Source organism: Orycteropus afer, unplaced genomic scaffold, assembly GCF_000298275.1.
Source record: "Orycteropus afer afer isolate SDZICR_OR568_19922 unplaced genomic scaffold, OryAfe1.0 scaffold00234, whole genome shotgun sequence".
NCBI classification, from domain to species: domain Eukaryota; kingdom Metazoa; phylum Chordata; class Mammalia; order Tubulidentata; family Orycteropodidae; genus Orycteropus; species Orycteropus afer.
Window position 1 is genome coordinate 943,403 of NW_006921821.1, and position 19,908 is coordinate 963,310.

The window sequence follows — 19,908 nt, forward strand, 5'->3', positions numbered from 1 at the left end:
GAGTTGTCTCTCCTCACCTGTATCCCTGGGGCTGACTGCTCTTCTGTCCGTGTTCAAGGCTTTTATCCCCTTTCTCCTGCTCTTCCGGCCTGCTACTCTCTGCGTCCCTGCATTGTCTCTCCTCACCTGTAACCATAGATATACTGAATCAGAATCTACAAGATCCTCAGAGATCTTGTTAAATGTAGGTTCTTGTTTTCCCCAAAATGTAGAGTCTTGCCTTTCCCAAAGTTGCAGGGGTTCCACAATAAATAGACTTGAAAAAACACATTCCTATTAGAAAATTGGATGGTTGGATCAGTGCCAAACAAGCTTTCAAGGCACAGGCGTGTGATCTGGCTTTGCTCACTAAATATGGACTTGGGTTTTCTGCTTGAGGTCCAATGACCACATGCCCTCTGTTATACATATGACAACCTTCTCACCTCTTTGTTCCTACTGCTCCTCCCACCTTACAGGGCTCTCTTCCTTCATATTTAAATCTGCTTACCCTCAGGGGTCCAATTCTACCTAGAATTTATACCACATTATTTTAGCATTTCATTGTTTTTATGCCTGAGAATTTATTTTCTGTGACCTGATGGCAAGTTCTCTGATGGCAGGAACCACTCTTTATAATTTTGGGGTGTCCCCAGCAGTATACGGAGCTTTAACTGTCTTCTAGGCATCCTTTTCCCTCTATTCCAACAGCACCCTGATTTCTCTTTGCTAGACCAATCTGTTACGGTGATTGGTTCAGGACAAGGCATATGACTTAATGAAAAACAGTGAGAATCATCAGCCCTGGACATTTAGCTGGAGCTTTTGGTTAAGACCCTCTTTCTCTAAGAGTTACTAAACTAATAGGAGATGCTTGTGACTATGAAAATGAAGCTATACTGAGAAGAATGGAGCCAGAAGACAGTCCTGGTGGCTTTGTTTGGGGCTCTGAATGCACCATGCTTCTCCCCAGCACCATCCTTGGCCTTTTTAGTTATGACAGCCAACAACTTTCCTTCTTGATGCTGCTTGGGTTGCTTCCAACAGAAAAAGTGCTAATACACCACCTGGCTGGCACTTACCATGGGACTAAGAATAGTAGGCAATAAATATATATTTATTGATGTGCTGGTAATTTGCTTGCAGTTATGCCTAGGGTGGTTAATTTAAAGTTTAAAGATGGAACTGTGGTAATGCTAGTAGTAGAATTTACTCCATCAGCCCATCTAGATAAGAAGAAAATTGTTGGGGTACTGAAATAGTAAAGCCAGAAGCTTTGGCCTAAAGTCATTGTTCTGCTCTTCTGTAGATCTAAACAACAACAACAAAAAAAAAACTGAACTCACTGCTGTTGAGTCGATTCAACTTATAGCAAACCCTCCTTGGGTTTCCAAAGCAGTATCTTTATGGAAGTAGATTGCCCAATTTTCCTTCTGAGGAGTGGCTGGTGGGTTTGAACCACCAGACTTCTGGTTAGCAGTCAAATGCCTTAGGCACTATGCTACCAGAACTCCCTCTGTAGGTCTACTACTTTATAAACCTTATCTACTCCATATTGCAGGCCATGTTAGCATCTCCATATCAGAGATCCAAACATGTCTTCTGGCGTTATCAGCCACTGTCTCTTCCCTAGTGAAGGGAGAGGGAGACACTTAGCACATTTTGACTTGTAGATACTCAGTTTCCTTGAACATGTCTACTTTGGTTTTGGCTGTTTTCATATGAAGTCTTTTTAATCCCGGGACCCACTTACAGAATACAGTAGAACTGCAACATGATCATTTGCTTAGGGTACACTCCAAGGTAGAGATTTTAGCAGCTATTGCCTTTCTACATGATTTCTTTCCTTTGTTCCCCTAGCTACAGGAAACTTTCAGTTAGAGTCCTTGGGAAAAGACAGAGGGCATGTGACACATGAGATTACAGAACACACTGCCTTCATAAAGGCTTTATTTCTACTTCCTCATGATCTCACACAGACTCGGAGGCACCATCAATCTGTCTCAATTTGGTGTCCTCACAGCTTTTTGAAGGGTTTCTCCTTAAACAAGAAAATTGACTAAACACTATACATTGCCAGTTAATCTTTTAACAATAATTTAAAAATTTTGTTGTTGTTGTATCATCAACGCAAGAGGACTGACAATAAAAGTACAGTACAAGGAAATTCACAATGTATTACAGCGAAACACATGGACTCACATTGAGGTGATGGTGAGAATCAGCAGCAGTATGTACACGCACTCAGTGCTGGGAACCCAAGACATGCAAGGCAAGGAAAGATATGGACTGCACAGTGGTTCTGTGCACTCCTCTCAAGACTCTGAACCTTTCCAACACTTTGACCTGTATCCTCTCTGGTTTATAGATACTCATCTTGTCTATTTTCTTCATGGCTTTTTCATTACAAAGTTTACTGATTCAGACAGTCAGAAGCACTTCAAAATTCTTTAAAAATAATAACACTGACAAAATAAAAATAACTTAAAATACTCTAATTCAACATGGGAGTGAACCAAACCAAATGGAACAGTGCAAATTTAACAGAAAGGCAGTCATTACTGAGAGCAAGGGCATTCGGAATCTCTTAAAATGTACATTTTTTAAAACTTTTATTTTTTAAATTTATATCTTATTTACCTTTTTTTGTTTAATATACTGTGTAAAAAAGATGGAGACAAAAATAGTTTTCTGAGCTATGAAAAAATTAAGTTATTACAGGCACATTTACTGTTTCATTCTAGAAACATCTCAGTTTCACAGGTTGAACATTCAGCAGCTGTGTGTTTTTTTGTAAAAAACATTCTTTGACCTTGGGAAAACAAGCTCTCTCCTTTTGGGCAGAGGTTGGTTCATGAAGATAGGGTGGTTATGCAAATTACAGTGAATTATTCTGTGATAATTCATGCACACTTGCATCACAGGTGCAGCTTCTCCACTAGTGGCTCCGCGTCACCTTGGTCCTCCATGGGCAGCAGGTCTCCAGGGGCCTGAGGCTGTGAGGCAGTGGGGGAGTGTAGGGCCCAACGGGATGGAGGGCGTCGGTTTGCTGGTCTCTCGGGCCTGGAGAAGCAGGGCTCTAGGGAAGGGGCGAGTGCCGAACACGGGAGTTCCTTCAGAACAGGGAAAGGGAAAGATGTTACTCAGACCAGCAGCTTCTCCAAGTGTTACTTCCCCCAAACACACTTCTTAACAGATAGAAGTTAAATGCAACTTTGAACATTAGTTACTATCTGCTTATGAAGAATAACTTGAAATGAGAAGTCAACAACTCAATACAAATGATCAATGACTACGCTGATTGGATGATATCAAAATATGGCAAGACTGTAACATGGGTCTATTTCCATGGATAGCTCCCTCAGAGTGTGGTGGCAACATATACAACTTTGGGGAAAAGCAAAAGTCACTGTGGTCTCCACAGGCCACATCATGATGTTCCAATCCAGCTGCTCCAATTATTTTGGCTTTCTGGAATGATCTATTAGGTGACTTCAATGTAGTCCTAAAAGGCCAGGCTTCCTCTGCTTGGGTCTGTCTGGGCCTGTGAAGACCTGTGATTCCACCCAGCTGTCTTCACAATGAGAGTCAGCCAAAACGAACTCTGCTACTGTTTACCCCACATTGACTGGCAGGAGGTTAAACAAGCTCCAACAACATGGAAAAATGCGCCAGGCAGGAATTTTAATTTGGGTCTAGTGTTCTTTAATGATTATTCAGTGGAGCAGATTTTTTTTTAAAGTGGAATCAGATTGTACTTGTGATTTTCTCTTACATGACTCCTACACATTCTGAAATCTGGACATGCAACACAGCACAATTCATCTATGATGTTTATTATCTAGGGTTCATGGTATTTTGTTTTTTTATTTTTCAAGAATGTTGACCAACTTGTCTGCATGTTAGGAAACACGGACACCCAAACATGGAACTTGCCGGCACACAGAAATGTAAAGAGCTGTGGCATGAAGAAAAACAGAGTTATACATGGTGGACCCATCTGCCCAAGTGATGCCCAAACAACCAGAAACCAAGATGGAAAACCAATGCAATGGAAGGCAGAGGAAGAGTGAAGACAGAACAAGGACACTCCCATCAAAGTGAGTGAATTCTCCACCGGAGATTTGAAGAGAGATGATGTTCAATGAAAAGATCAGCCAGAGGAGCAGTGAAGCATGAGGGGTGGCCAGAGCAGCTGAGTCGCACAGCAATGTTACAATGTGGGAGGAGGCACGCAGGGGACCAGTGGTGACAAGATGGCCTGAGGGCAGCATGAGACCCACAGGCTTCTGGAAGAGCAACAAAGTGAGCTGGTTCCCCTACCTCCTTGTGTGGCAAGGAGAGAAAGAGCCACATTAACATCAGGAACTACTTCTTAAGGTCCCTGGTGTCTTTTGTGGTTGGCATTTTATTATGTGTTACAAAGCGAGAAACCTCAGTCAGCAAAGCACTTATGCAAATGGCACCAGAGGAGAAATACCTCTCTAAGTAAAACCATGTCACTGTCAAAGCTGAGCTACAAACTAACGGTGGTGCTGAGTCCTTCCCTCACCTCAAAAGTGGACACAGGGCTTGGGAAATCTGCTAGTGTTTTCTGACCTTCTGACAGAAGAATGATGGGAACTGATACCTGCAAGAGGTGGTGGGAACAGAAGAAACCCTGCTATTGTGGTTTTGTGTCTTCTTGTGTCTCTGCTCACCTTACTGTAGGTGGATTTATTCCTTCTGGTATGATTGTGTGTGTGTGTGGGGGGGTGGAGCTTCCTCACATATGTTGTTGTTATGTGCCATCGAGTCAGCCCCGACTCACAGTGACCCCTCCTTGGGTTTCCGAGGCAGTATCACTAAAGAAGTAGGAGTGTTCAATCTTCCTTCCGAAGAGTGGCTGGTGGGTTTGAACCACCAGCCTTCTGGTTAGCAGTCAAGTACCTTAGGCACTATGCTACCAGAGCTCCCTCCTCACATATAGTCATATCTCATTGCAGCATAAGGGAGCACACACATGTGGCAGGAAGAGTGGAGCAAGAGAAGGCCAGCCAGGAGACCAGGGTCTTGACAGAAGCCTGGCTCAGAGACCCACTCAGACAAGACCTTTTGTGCCAGAGACACCTCTCACCCCTGCCCAGCCAGTATCTCCTTACCCCTCTAGAAGCACAGGAGAAAGGAAAATCTCAGTAGATTCAGGAGCTAAAACTTTCAGTATCCTAAACATTTTTCTTCCCCTTAAGCAGTCAACACTCAAGTGGGGGCAAGTGGAAATTTTTAGGCTTGCTTGTTAGTCACCATCAATGTGCTAATCTACGGAGAACCTTTGGTGAGTGTGGGAAGTGGCCTCTGTGGGAGCAGTGATCTACCTCAGGTGACTCTGCCTTGTTTGTGAATTTCAGATGTCAACCACAGTGACACAAAATTACCTCTCCAGACAGTTTGGAAACAAGGAAGAAGGCACTTACAGCATGAGGCAGGCAGGCTAGAGTCCCCAGGGGGCAGTTAGTAAGACAGTTTGGTTCTGGACAGAACAGACAGAGAGAGAGAGAAAAGAAAAGCAAGTAGGTTGGAAAGTTGTGGTTGTTTTTTTGTTTTTAAAAAAAGGAGAACAGAGCAAATGTTTTATAGTCAGCAAGACAAGTGGCTGAGGAGGGCTCCTCTCAGGAGAAACTTGAGGCCTCACAGAATTTGGCAGATTCACTCCAAGGCAGTGTGAAGAGTGTAGCTCAGCTCTCAAGCAGTCAAGGGCTTCCCATCTGCCATCAATTCAGAAGTAAGAAGCAACCATATAAGACACAGCATACATCACTGTAATAGATATCCCTTCCTGCCTTCCACTCTTTCCCAACTGCCCTTCAGTTGCTCTTTAGTATTTAACATTTCAAGCATCATTTGGAGAATGAAGCATTGGAAACTGAGTGACTGTTGTATTTGCAAGAGACCATGATATGGCCTGGTTTTCTTGGTCACAATGATCAAGCTACCACTACTCATATTAAAAACTCCCCCTCCCCCACATGGAAGGAAGATTAGCATTATATTTTCAAATTACACTGTTTCTCTTAACCCCAAAATTTCTTCATGCAGTTTCTTCCTGCATTGCAGAATTGATGCTCTAGCTTCAAGAGGAAAAGAGGTATTGTGTAGATGTAGGGCTGAGAGTGAGGTGAGAAAGAAGAATTTTCTCTTATTGTCCATATTCCTAGTACAGGGTTGCCCACATCATCCCTGCATCTACATACCCCAGGTAACTTCAGGGAATGATCTCATGTGGAATTCTGAGTGGGTGGGGAATTAGTAATGGACTCAGTGGTAGTTCTGGTTATTCTGGAATGAAAGTCCAGAAATATTTCATAATTTATGAAGTGTGGGAAGGGCTCTCCAACTTATTTAACTCAAACCAGGGATAATTCCATTGGAACATCTAGAAGCAGTGAAATCTCAATAGGGAAAAGCCCTGTGACAGTTGAGCAGTGATGTTCTTCGCAGGTCTGAGTCCCTGTGATAGGCCAATGCTCCTGACAATCACCTCTTTCCAGAGCAAGCACACGGAAAAAGAACAAAATCTAAATAAACACCTCACAGGGGACTGAAGGGGAGACTGCATCTTTGCATTCATAAAACCATCTCATGCCCTAATGCTGCAATTCAGCCATTCAATTACTTTCTTTCTATTTCATGGACTGCTGGGAACATTCATTGCAGTAACTCAGAGTGATTTTTTTGTTCCTAATAATTAATTTTTACTTAGTTTCTAATATAAATGGACACTATAGACACAGCCAAGTTAATGCTTTTGGACAAAGTCCCAATCTCAACAGATTCTGCCAGAGCCCTAGGAGGGCAGAGCATTCTCACACAGACCTTCCATAGCAGTGAAGCACTTACCTGTGGGCCCAGAAGGATGGCATGACATAGCCTGCAGATGACACCATTTGTCACCTGACAACATGCAACCAATATTCATTTTCCTCAGAGCATATAAACAACTTTTTCACAGAGCACCTTAGCTTAGGGACACGTAGGCCACACATAAACTATTAGTAGTTGTCTGGTTATGATTATATGGCTCCACAGGCATGACCGCTGGGAGTGTTTTAGGAGACCTGGACAGAGAATGAAAGGAACTGTAGAGGTGTGACTATGAAAGGTGGGAGCCATGCATTCTCACTTGGTGGAAAGGGTGACACTAAATAAGGATGGGAGGAGGGAGGGTTTTGGCTTTCTTGAGATACTCAGAAGTAGGTCAGGGAGATTATTCTGGAATCCTGGGGTACTCTCTTTGTTTCCTGGAGTTCTGCAAGAAAAATTCTGCCCAAAAGAATCCTGGATTGTTCTGAAGACTTTTGTTAATCAGGAAGATTAACAAGATCCATATTGAAGTGCACGAGTTCCTTTGTGGGAGCCACGTGTATGTCCTCTGGAATTTCATAGAAATTTGTAAGAACAGAACTGTGCTAAATGCACATATTATGCTTTTTAAAAAGTACAGGAAAACAGCTGTAAAATTTTAAATGTAATAACAATAAAATAGAATATACTAACCTGAGCTCCATATGCCTTTAGGGTGTATTTTCATGCTTTCTAAATGTAGTAATGTAGTGGTATAAATTTTTTAAAAAATTCTCAGAATTAGTATATACCTATAATGATAAAGGTATCTTTGCTAACAAAAAGGAAAGATGTAACTGTGATATAAGAAGAAGTTCCTGGTTATCACTACCAAAGAAAACTTTGAATTCTTGAATATATGCTTACATATGGTAAACGATTTAAAAATTTATATACTTCAGATTTTTAATTAAGAAACAGGCATATAACAAACACTACAAAATAGAGAATCTAGAGATTAAAGTCACTGTTTATTATTTGCCAATTATAACTCATTATTCATTCTAGACAACTAACTGGATAAGTAACTATTGAAATAATTTTTAACTAGTGTATATGATAAATAATTATACAAAATTTCATTTGTCTTTTTCTAATTACTTATATTATCTTTAAGGAGCTCTGGAGGTTTAGTGGTTAAGGGCATCTGGCTGCTAACCAGAAGGTCATTGGTTCAAACCCACTAGCTGCTCTGTGGAAGAAAAATTCTGTAAAGATTTATAGCCTTGGAAACCAAATAGGGGTCTCTATGAATTAGAATTGACTCAATGGCAGTGAGTTTTGTTTTTCAGCTTACATTATCTTTAGACTAAATTTTTTCAAATAGACCTAGAATTCTGCTACGGTACTTTATAGTATAACCTCCCTGTTGTTTATTTTCTTAGGAAATGAAAAGTGATTGATTTAATAACTCTGCACATATTTTTCTCTGGATCCGTATCATAACCATGTGATTTTACTGAAAATTTTTTGGAAATACTATAAAAATATATTTAAATAAGTGTAACAAATAAGTATCTATAAATATAAATAAATATAAGTGGAATTAGAGATAAAAGGAGGAGAAATATGACCAACTGGAGAAGATCCCTGAGGAGGAGGAGTTTATGGCAGACACAAGGTTTACTGGAAACCATAGTTCTAATCAGGAGAGGGATGAGGTGTAATCGTCCTGAGGCAAGATTAGGAAGATTCTTGTTTCTGTGTGCAGAACTTGTTGGAGGGCTGGATAAGCTGGAGAAAATCTGGAGAGAAAGTTGCTACAGGTGTCCAGAATCAGAAAAGTTAAGGCCTGGACTACAAAGACACCTGTGGTGATATGATACTTGAAAAGTACTAAATGGGCTAAGTCAGCATGGCTTGGTGAGGAGTGGAGTCAAAGACTCCAAAGCTGCAAGTCTTACTTAAAGTACCTATTTGGAGAAGGCAGCAATCAAAAGGATGATGCACTATGTGTATCAAGATCCCAGAAATGCTGAGTTCCCTGCAGGGGGTCTCAGGATGGGATTTCAGATACTCCCTTAGGAATATCCATGTGCACTCATATACACACACAGACATTCAAATGCTGGGCTGCAGTGTGGCTTTATGGGAGATGGCTTAATGATATGCAAAGAGATGCAACTATGCTGATTGGAAGTTGTGAAGAAATTTTTTAACCAACATTTCTCCTCAAGAAAAGAGTTCACACACCATATATCTTATTTATCCTAAATTTAGTAAGTAAGGCATTTCAGCAAATTTAACTAAAAACTTGGTATGATTTAAAAATGGAATGGTGCTTTAGAAACAAAAGGTGATGTTTTCTAAAGTGCTGTTTAGTAGCAAGGAGATATTTAACAGATTCATCAAGGTTCACTTTTAGTTTTGTCCTTGTTTACACTCAATGGATGATGAGAATTTTGGGAGCAGGCCAAGGGAGCAGCTTTTAATGATCATGGCAGGTAGTTATTAGTGAGAACAGATATTGCTGAGGTCTTAGAGTACTGGAGAAAGCCTTGAAAATAGCAAGGTATACCAGGTGTCATTAAAAATTCAGAAGATCATTAAAAATGCAGTGGGTACTACAGGGTTCTTTTTAATGGCATGGAAATGAGAAATCTGATTATATAGAGAAATATGAATTGAACCAGTATATGAAACAAGAATTGAGACAGTATATTAAACAAGGATCGAGCCAATATAATCTGGAAGAGGAAAATGCAAAAAGTTGAAAGGCAAGTAAGGGCAAGGCTCAAAATGGCCCAAATCATACACATCTTTTTGTAACTATAGGCAAGAAGAGATGTGTCACAGAGTTCTCATTTGGATCACATTTTGAAGATTGCCTTAGTATGCTCTACTGCTCTCCTGAGATATGGGGCCTCTGCTCCAGGAAAGACCAGAAAAAGGAGTGCTTAGACATCATCTAGGTAGTTCTGTATAGATTTACTTTAATTTACTGAAATTCTATGTACCCATTTAGGCACTGAGGAAATAAAAATGCAGTCCATGTTCAAAACACACTTCCAGTCCAGCAGAAGAAGAATTCTATATACTTGGCGAGAAAATCTGATAAATCCTACATGAATCATACGAATACAATTTGATGGAAGAACAGAGGTGGGAGTGTTAAGGTGTGGAGGAGGAAAAAGAGCCCTAACCATGGAGATTTTAACATGTAAATTGGTAATTTGAAAAGAGGAACTGCATAGGCAAAGTCAGAGTTAAGAAAAGACAAATTTTCTTTGAGGACAGCCTTGAATTCTTGAAGCAGAGAAGTTGGAGGGAAGTAAGACAAGAGAGGTATTTGAGGTCACATCACAGACCTTGAATGACATGCTAAGAAATGTGGGGAGCTACTGCAGTTATCTGAGTATGGAACAAAAATCACCAGATCAAGATTTTAGTGAGGTGACTTGGGCAATTGTGTGTGTTGGTTTGGAATGGGAAGACAGAGACAGAAAAAAGGACAACCAGGACAATCAGGAGGTTATTGTAAAACTCCAAGCAAGAAGCAAAAAGGATATGAATCAGGGGAGCAACAGCAAAGATGTTGAGAAAGAAGGATAGGAGGGGTATCTATAGCTAATGTGTGGGCAAGGAATACAAACAACCAGAGAGGTGCTAAAGGTTTGAACCAGAAGACAGTTGGAGGAGTGGATGTGGAGAGACAGGGGCTAGGTAATACATGTTAAGTTTAAATTACCCAGACAATTTGTTGTTGTTGTTTGCCGTTGAGTCAGATGCAACTTATAGCGACCTCTCCTTGGATTTCTGAGGCAGTATCACCACGGAAGCAGATTGCCCAACCTTCCCTCCGAGGAGTGGCTGGTGGGTTTGAACCGCCAGCTTTCTGGTTAGCAGTCAAGTGCCTTAGGCACTATGCCACCAGAGAATTAGGATTGGGTATTTGAAGGTGTTTTGCGGTGAACATCCTGAGAGCCAGCATGGAAAAAGAGGGAAAATATGGAGGGGAACCATTGGTTTTGACCTTGTTTAGACAAAAGAAATGATGGGACTTTTTGAAGAAAGGCAGGGGAGCAGCCTTAATGATGCACAACATGTAGAGCTGGACTGAGCAGGGGCTGGTGCCACCCTAGCAGCTCCTCATCTTCAGGTTCCAAGATATATATGTAACAAGATCTGATGGTTTGTCAGCTGAACAGACAAGTCAGCCCTGTAGACATGGGCTAACCAGTAGGAAGACGATCAAAAGTATTAAGGGAGATGAAAGGTGTGGCCTGAAGCCAGGCTATTGTACTTAAAACAGTAAAATCATAAATTGACTAGAGTAGAGCCCTTCATCTCCACAGCTCGTATTAGAGAACATGTATCTGGAACTGATGGTCTGACTGTGTAACAGAGAGGAAGATGGGAGTCTCTACCACTTCCAAGAAACAGGATTCTCCACTGGAGAAAGAGCTGAAGAAGCTGAGTTACCCATTATGCAAGATCAGGTACTAAACAAGTGAGCATATTACTTGCTTTGCTGGACCACCAACATAATTATACAGCAAACATGCAACCTACACAGAGCTTTTGAGCACTCATTTATAGGCATACTGCTTAGAACTGACATACGTTGTCATAGAAATAACATCCTGTATTTTGGTTGTTATTTAGCCACAAATAGCACAGTATTACCTACGTTTCTGTAGGTAACTGGTAATTTCATATAAATTAACCTATATTAAACTCTTCGGTTTGTGTAAATACTCCTTGCTGGGTTAGACTGGGACCTAAAATAACCAGAAAGCTGGCAGTTCAAACCCACCAGCCACTCCTTGGAAGGAAGGCTGGGCAATCTACTTCCATAGAGATATCGCCTCGGAAACCCAAGGAGGGGTTGCTATGAATCGAATCAACTCCATGCCAGTGAGTTTTTTTTTTTTTTTTGTGGGGTGTAATGTGGAGTAGAGGTGGATCAGGTGACATAGTACACACACCTTTCCCCTCTCCCTGCCCATGAAACCCACGGCTGCTGGGGCCATGACTAGGAAGGAACAGAGGTAGCAGAGGGAACATGCTTCTCCTCCTCCTGTCATGGCCCTTGCCATCTGCTGGAGCTGTGCAGGGTGAAGAGGGCTCTGCAGTCTGCTTTCCTAGTTCTCTCTTTCCCCGGCTAATGGTGAGTCAGGGCTTAGGGTCAAGTCCACACTCATGATCAATCATTAACAGACCAACAGGGACATGTGTCCTTTCAGCATCGTCTAAATATGAGGCTGGCATCCTCATGGCTTTCTCCACCAGCATTTGAGTAGGGATTTTTAAAAATACATGTGGACAAGCATCAGAACAGAAATCAAGATTGACTGATGTATGAATAATGCAAAGGGGGATAATAATATTTACATTGTATTAAGGCAGAATTTTGGATTTATTCATTTGTTTCATCTATGTTTATCGCTAGGAGGATTTGCAGACAGAAAACACCTGAGTGATGTCAGACTGCCATTTTATATTGAAGCCAGCACTGAAATCCACCTGTTCTTCCTGTGGTTCCTGATGAGAATGTGTTAGTTTCCAGGCTTCCCAAACCTTCTCCAGCTCACCTCACATTCTGCCACCTATCAAGGCCTGTAGCATCCAGAAACCTGACACAATTCTGATGTACTTTTCACTACACACACATATTTCTAGGACACAAATTATACAGAAAAAGGGCATGTTATGACTGCAAATGAAAAGCCTAGATAAAGCAGAGGGCATCCGTCCCTTAGACCAGAGGACAGACACGAATCAAACTATATCCTCCATGATTTTTAGAAGGACTATAAAATGACATTTCTCTGAAAATCAGCTCAGGGTTGTTTTTCTGCTTGTTCCATTTTCCCATTTACCCATCACCTCACAACTCACAGCCTGCTATGGACTGTAATTCATGAAATCAAATGAGCTCATATAACCCCAGGTTCAAACATGCCCATATTTAAGTGAGAAGTCAGCAGGGTGAAGGTGGGAATACTCGGTACTCATTACCTCGATGGACCCTGGTTCGGCTTTGCCCATCTCCCCTGCATGGCCATCACTGTTCAGACTCAGGGGGCTGTGAGTGGCCTGCCTCCTCTCCTCTTTTAAGGCATGCTCCAACAGCTTCTTGTTGAGGATACGAGCAGTGTTCTCTGTAAGTGTGTGGCCAGGGGGAGCAGATAGGTCCTGCCTCACTGGCGTACCCTCTCCACCTTCCTCTCTGAATGTTTCCACTCCAACCCCAAGAGGGCTGGGTGACCGTCCCCGGGAGCTGGTGCCTGTTTCCTGGCCCGGGCCCAGCTCTTGTCGGGGTTCTGCCAAGCGGGACTGGTTCCCAGCCCGCACCCCCTTCTGGAAAAGGTCTTGTCCTAGGGGGCTGTGGTCAATGATGTTGAAGAGGCTGGAGAGGCCATCGTTGATGGTTGTGTGCACCGGGCTCTCCCTTGTGGTGGTGGAGCGCGCCCAGGCTGACTCGCTACAGCCCTTCTGAGGCATCCCTGACGAGGTCCTATTATTTGGCTGGTCGGCTTTGGGGAGGGACTTCCTCTGCAGCTTAGGAGATCCATATTTGGGGGAGCAGCATGTGCGTTCAAACTTGGCCTGCACCTTCTCGATGGCGGGGGCCACCTGTCTGCTCCTCAGACTGCGGGAAGGTGAGGACACAGGTGTGGTGCCACCCCCAGCTTTGGGTGTGAGACACTTGTGGGGACTGCTGGTGACACCCCCTCGTAGGGCTTCAGTCTGCAGGCCGACGCTAAGGGTCTGGACAGTCTGTGTCCCGGTTGTCTGGGACCCATTGGTCTGGCAGGACATGTCCTTGACCTTAGGCTCTGCAGGGCAGATGGTACTCCTGACGGAGAAGGCCACCTCCTTCATATCATCACTCATGTTTTTGGACATTTCCAGGCTGTGCAGAGGGGAGGCAAACCCCAGGGAGGTGCAGAGGGGCCCCTCAAGAGAGCAGAGCTTGCCATTCCCATAGTCCCGGGGATATCTGGTGAGGTCACAAGGCCACCTGCCAAACATATGCTCTGCTGGGCTCCCCTTAGCTTCCCCTACGCCCCCTCTGGCTCTGGCTGTGGGGAAAGGGAATTCGGGGTCCCCTGGGCTCTGCTCCTCACTGCCCATGGCCATGACCACACTATCAAACCTACGCACAGCAGGTGGACTGTGGAGCACACGCACACCTGACCTTTCTGCCACAACGTGGCTGCGCAGTGGCTGCTTCTGGCAGTGCTCAGGGTGGGTCATGGTGTCTGTGGTCATGGTGACACTTGTGGTGAGGTACCATGAGGATTCTGGGAAAGGGTCCGCTGCAGCATTGGCTCCAGCCTGCCCCACCTCGGTCCTGTCTGCCCAGGAGTCTGGGGGCTTCCCTAGCCCTGTCCCATGGTCTCTGGGGGGGCTATAATCCCAGGCCTTATTGTTGAACTCCTCGATGTACTTGAGGTCATCAGGAGATAGGGGAGGGGTGGTATCCTCTTTGTTGCCCATGGAAGGCAGGCCCTGGTCAGGCAGGAAGGGAGAGATGTCCATCAGGCGCTGGAACTCTGACATCGATGTTACAGACACTGCCCTGTGGAAAGGAGAACCAATATGAGCATTCTGCAGGGTTCCTGCTGCTCCCCCTGACCCCCACACCCCCACGCCACACACAAGAAGACCACACAGCCGTGGTCCCCAATGCACACAGTGCATCCTCACATAGCAGTGTGCTAGGTTGGGCACACTAGTCTACCCACACTATTCACTGGCACCCGAGAACACTCTCCAGCTACCCGATGCTCTCCACTCACAAGCTGACCTATAGATGTTTCACAGACTTTCTGTGGCCCTGGAACTATTCCCAGAGCCTTGCATTGATCAGAATTTAATACAATCAACTCTCAAGTATTGAGGAAATATGTGGAGGAGCATAGCTGAATATAGTCACAGACCAATACCACACCCACCTTAAGGAATTAACTTCATGCTTAGTCTATTGGTATCCCTGGAAAGAGAAAAACTTTGGGATTTGGCTGTGGCCTCAGATTCCACCAACTGATTGGAGAGCCATTGCCACCATGATCATGAACCTGCTAGTTAGTTTCAGGCATTAAGTCATGTGCTCACAAACTTGATGGGCATCTCAACACTGTAACTACAGTCTGAAGCTTCTTTTCACCCTCTGGCCTCATCCTCTGATAGCTAAGTACTAACAGTATTCAAAGACAAAATGGAAAATAGGGCAGAAAGGAGGGAAGTGGTGATGCAATCAGATTGGTAAATAATTTCTAATCTTATTTAAAAAAAATATTAGCCCTTTCCCAAGTCACCAAAGGTGACTCTGCTCAGTTCTCCTCTTCTTTCTTTGCTGCCTTCTGTATAGCCAAACCTTGCTTGCTTTTATTCATTCTCCTTTATTCCTAGATAAGGGAAAAAGCAAAACAAAACAAAACAAAAAATCTCCTTCAGACATGTGGACACTGTGGAAGGGTGAAAGTAGGTGAACTGAAAAGAGTCAATTTTGGAAGATACCACCTGCTGTCTTTGGATGAACATTCTTCACCATGTACATTCTTCACCACTTTAATTCCATGTATTTCAATTTGACATGAATTTCCTGACTGACTCATCTACACCCAGCAGGCACAGTGAGGTGCTGGGCATTCAAAGATGCCCAAATGAGGAGGTTTCTGGAGTTAGGCCACTTGTCAATATGCCCAGGGCAGAGGAGGGTGGCCCAGAAGGAAGTCTGGAGGTTGGCTGTGCCTATGGCTCCTCAGCCAGGCATTAGAACCTCTCTGGTCTGAATCACTCTTCTGGGTGAGTGGGACTCATTGTCACTAAACCAGTTTCTCATAGGATACATTCATATTCCCTTGATCCCAACAGAGGTGTATATACCCAGGCTCCCATATCCACCCAGGCCTGCTATGAGACCTCATGCTGATACACAGGTTCTATGAACTATGTGAGGCCAGAACTGGGGGCCTGCTGGGAGTGTATTCATGCACTCTATGGCCTGAATCAGAGAACCAGCCACCTCCATCCAGGCAGCTGGGTTGACAACTGCCCTCACTCTGAGTGAGAGGCTGGTGGCAAAGCACGTGGCTGTAGTTACTACCATCCTAGGGTAAAACATCAGGCTAAAAAAGACACTTTTAGGCATTCTAGTTTATTTCTTACTAGATATAAGGTAAATGTTTACTTTTATTTATTAGAAATGATTGACAAGTTGTACTCAAGGACTCTTTGAATAACTGAAAGGTGGCCATAGAAGGCAACAGAAGGAATGGACTGATTTGTCACTAAGTCTTGAGCTTTTAGGCAAGCATGTTTTTCCTCTTCTTGCTTCTGATCAAGGCAAAGAATTGCTGAAATAATAATGAGTTTCCATAACACTGTCCACTGAGAGGCTGTGAGTGTTCTACATACTCTAAACCCTAGTCCTTTCCACATTTCTTTGGACCTAGTTCACTGAACTCTATTTTTGGCCACAGAGGATCTGTTCTCTGAGAGATATCAGTGATATCTCTGTGACATTAGGGCTCAGATTGACACAGTGGAGCAGAGATGATGAGGACAGAGAAGGGAGAGACATCCACCTTTGTTGTTGTTAGATGCTGTCGAGTCATCTCCGACTCATAGCCACCTTATGCACAGCAGAACTCCACAATCCTTGCTATACTTGAGCCCCTTACCACTGCCACTGTGTCAATCCTCTCATTGAGGACCTTCCCCTCTTTCATCGACCCTCCACCTTGCCAAGCATGATATCCTTCTCCAGGGAATGGTCCCCTCTAACAACATGACCAAAGTAAGTGAGATGAAGTCTGGCCATTCTCATTTCCAAGGAGCATTCTGCCTGTATTTCCTCCAGAACAGATTTGTTAGATCTATTAGCAGTCCATGGTACTTTCAGCATTCTTTGCCAGCACCACAACTCAAAAGCATCAACTTTTCTTTGGTCTTCCTTATTCATTGTCCAGCTCTCACATGCATATGAGGCGATTGAAAATACCGTGGCTTGTGTCAGGTACACCTTAGTCCTCAAGGAGACATTTTTGCTCTTCAGCACTTGAAAGAGGTCATTTGCAGCTGATTTGCCCAGTGCTGTACATTGTCTGATGTCCTGTTGCTTCCACTGGCATTGACTGTAGAACCAAGCAATGTGAAGTCTTTGACAACTTCAAATTTTTCTCCATTTATTGTGATGCTGCTTATAGGTTCAGCTGTGAGGACTTCTGTTTTCTTTAAACTGAGCAATCCATAATGCAGACTGTATTCTTCAGTCTTCGTAAGTGCTTCAAGTTATCCTCACTTTCAGCATGCAAAGTTGTGTCATCGGCATATCCCAGGTTGTTAATGATTCTTCCTCCATCCTGAATCCACTTTCTTCTTCATCTAGTCCAGCTTCTCAGATTATTTGCTCAGCATACAGATTGAGTAAGTATGGTGTAATGATACAACCCTGACACACATCCTTCTTGATTTTAAAACATGCAGTGTCCCCTTGTTCTGTTTGAACAACAGCCTCCTGGTCTATGTACAGGTTCCTCATGAGTACAATTAAGTGTTCTGGAATTCCCATTCTTCTCAATATTACCCAAAATTCGTCATGATCCACACAATCAAATGCTTTGGCATAGTCAATAAAACACAAGTAAACATCTTTTTGGTATTCTTTGCTTTTAGCCAAGATCCATCTGACATCAGCAATGATATTCCTCATTCCACATCCTCTTCTGAATCCAGGTTGCATTTCTGGAAGGTCACTGTCAATATAGTACTGCAATCATTTTTGAATTATCTTCAGTAAGATTTTACTTGCATGTGATATTAATATCATTTGATAATTTTCACATTCTGTGGGATCACCTTTCTTTGGAATAGGTACAAATATGGAGCTCTTCCAGTCAGTTGGCCAGGTAGCTGTCTTCCAAATCTCTTGGCATAGCTGAGTGAGTGCCTCCAGTGGGGCATGCGTTTGTTGAAACATGTCAACGGGTATTCTGTCAACTCCTGGAGCCTTGTTCTTCATCAATTCCTTCAGTGCAGCTTCAATTTCTTCCTTCAATCATTGGTTCGTGCTCATATGCCACCTCCTGAAATGGATGAAGATCTACCAGGTCTTTTTGGTACGATGACTCTGTGTATTCCTTCCACCTTCTTTTGATGCTTCCTGCATCATTTGATATTTTACCCATAGAATCATTCAATATTGCAACTCATGGCTTAAATTTTTTCCCCAGTTGTTTCAGCTTGAGAAATGCCAAGCATGTTCTTCTCTTTTGGTTCTCTAACTCCAGGTCTTTGCACATTTCATTATATTAATTGGCTTTGTCTGCTTGAGCTGCTCTTTGAAATCATCTGTTCAGTTCTTTTATCTTGCCGTTATTCTCCACTCAAGGGCAAGTTTCAGAGTCTCTTCTGACATCAATTTTGGTCTTTCTTCTTTTTTCCTTTCTTGTCTTTTAAATGACCTCTTTCTTTCTTCACAGATGATGTTATTGATGTCATCTCATAATTCTTCTGGTTTTTGGTCCTTGCTCCTCAGTGCATAAAATCTATTTTTTAGATGGTCTCTAAATTCAGGAGGGATATATTCCAGATCATATTTTGGCTCTCTTGGACTTGTTTTAATTGTCTTCAACTTCAAGTTGAACTTGCATATGAGCAGTTGATGGTCTGTTCCACAATCAGCTCCTGGCCTGGTTTTGGCTGAAGATACTGAGCTTTTCTATTGCTTCTTGCCACAGATGTAGTCAATCTGATTCCTGTGTACTTCATCTGGTGAAGTCCCCATGTACAGCCACTATTTGTGTTGTTGAAAAAAGGTACTTGCAATGAATAAGTCATTCATTGGTCTTGCAAAACTCTATCATGCAGTCTCCAGAATTATTTTTGTCACGAATGCCAAATTTTCCAGCTACTGGTGATTCTTCTTTGTTTCCAAATTTTGCATTCTAGTCACCAGTGATAATTAATACATCCCAATTGCATGTTTGCTCAATTTCAGACTGCAGAAGTTGATAAAAATCCTCAATTTCCTCATCTTTCGTTTTGGTCATTGGTGCGTAAATATGAGTAACAGTAATATTAATGGCTCTTCCTTGTAAGCATATGGATATCCTATCACTGACAGCATTGTACTTCAGGAGAGATCTTGAAACATCCTTTGTGATGATGAATGCCACACCATTCCTCTTCAAATTGTCATCCCCGGCATAGTAGATCATGTGGTTGTCTGATTTAAAATGGCAAAAAATGGTCCATTTCAGCTCACTAATGGCTAGGATATCAATCTTTATGCGTTACATTTCATTTTTGACAATTTTCAATTTTCCTAGATTCATACTTCGTACATTCCATGTCTGTATTATTAATGGATGTTTGCAGCTGTTTCTCCTCAATTTAAGTCAAGACATATAAGCAAACAGAGGTCCCGAAAGCTTTACTTTATCCATATCAGCAAGGTTGGTTCTACTCTGATGAGGCAGCTCTTTCCCAGTTGCATTTTGAGTGCCTTCTGACCCAAAGGGATCATCTGCCTGCATTGTATCAGACAATGTTTCCGGGCTATTCATAAAGTTGAGCAGTAATGTATCAGACAGTGTTTCTCTGCTATTCATAAGGTTTTCCCTGGCCAATTCTTTGAGAAGTGGATGGCCTCTTCTTTCTTCCTAGTCTATCTCAGTCTATAAGCTGTGTTGAAACCTGTGAACCATGTGCAACTCTGCTGTCATTTGAAACACCAAATTAGCCGTGGTCAAAGCAAAGCAAAACAATAACTACAAAGACACAGGATATTATTTGAAAAATGTGCAGGAACTTGCAGGTGCAGAGAAGAAAGTATGGAAGGATATACATCAAACTATCAGAAGTGAGCAGGAAAGGGGATTACAGGTGGACATGTCCACTCTTCTACTTTGGCTATTTTCATCCTGTTTGAATTTTAAAAGTACAGATTGCTTTGGCAATTAACAGAAGCACTTAAGATTTTAAAAAATTAAAAAGTAGCTACAGTGAAGAGGGACACAGAAAGAGGGTTGCTATAATCTCTTCTAGACCCTCGGTGGTGCAAATGGTTAGCACACTAGGTTGCAAATTGAAAGG

The 19,908-nt window shown here is 42.7% G+C and overlaps 1 protein-coding gene across 1 annotated transcript in view; it reads right to left on the reverse strand.

Annotated features, from left to right (window-relative positions):
• Positions 1-2,857: 2,857 nt before the first annotated feature.
• Positions 2,858-19,908, reverse strand: part of MTCL1 (microtubule crosslinking factor 1) — a 235,857-nt gene continuing 218,806 nt past the window's right edge. The window contains 3 exon segments of the mRNA XM_042782073.1: positions 2,858-2,899; positions 2,901-3,092; positions 12,820-14,386. Coding sequence (XP_042638007.1) covers positions 2,858-2,899; positions 2,901-3,092; positions 12,820-14,386 — 1,801 coding nt within the window.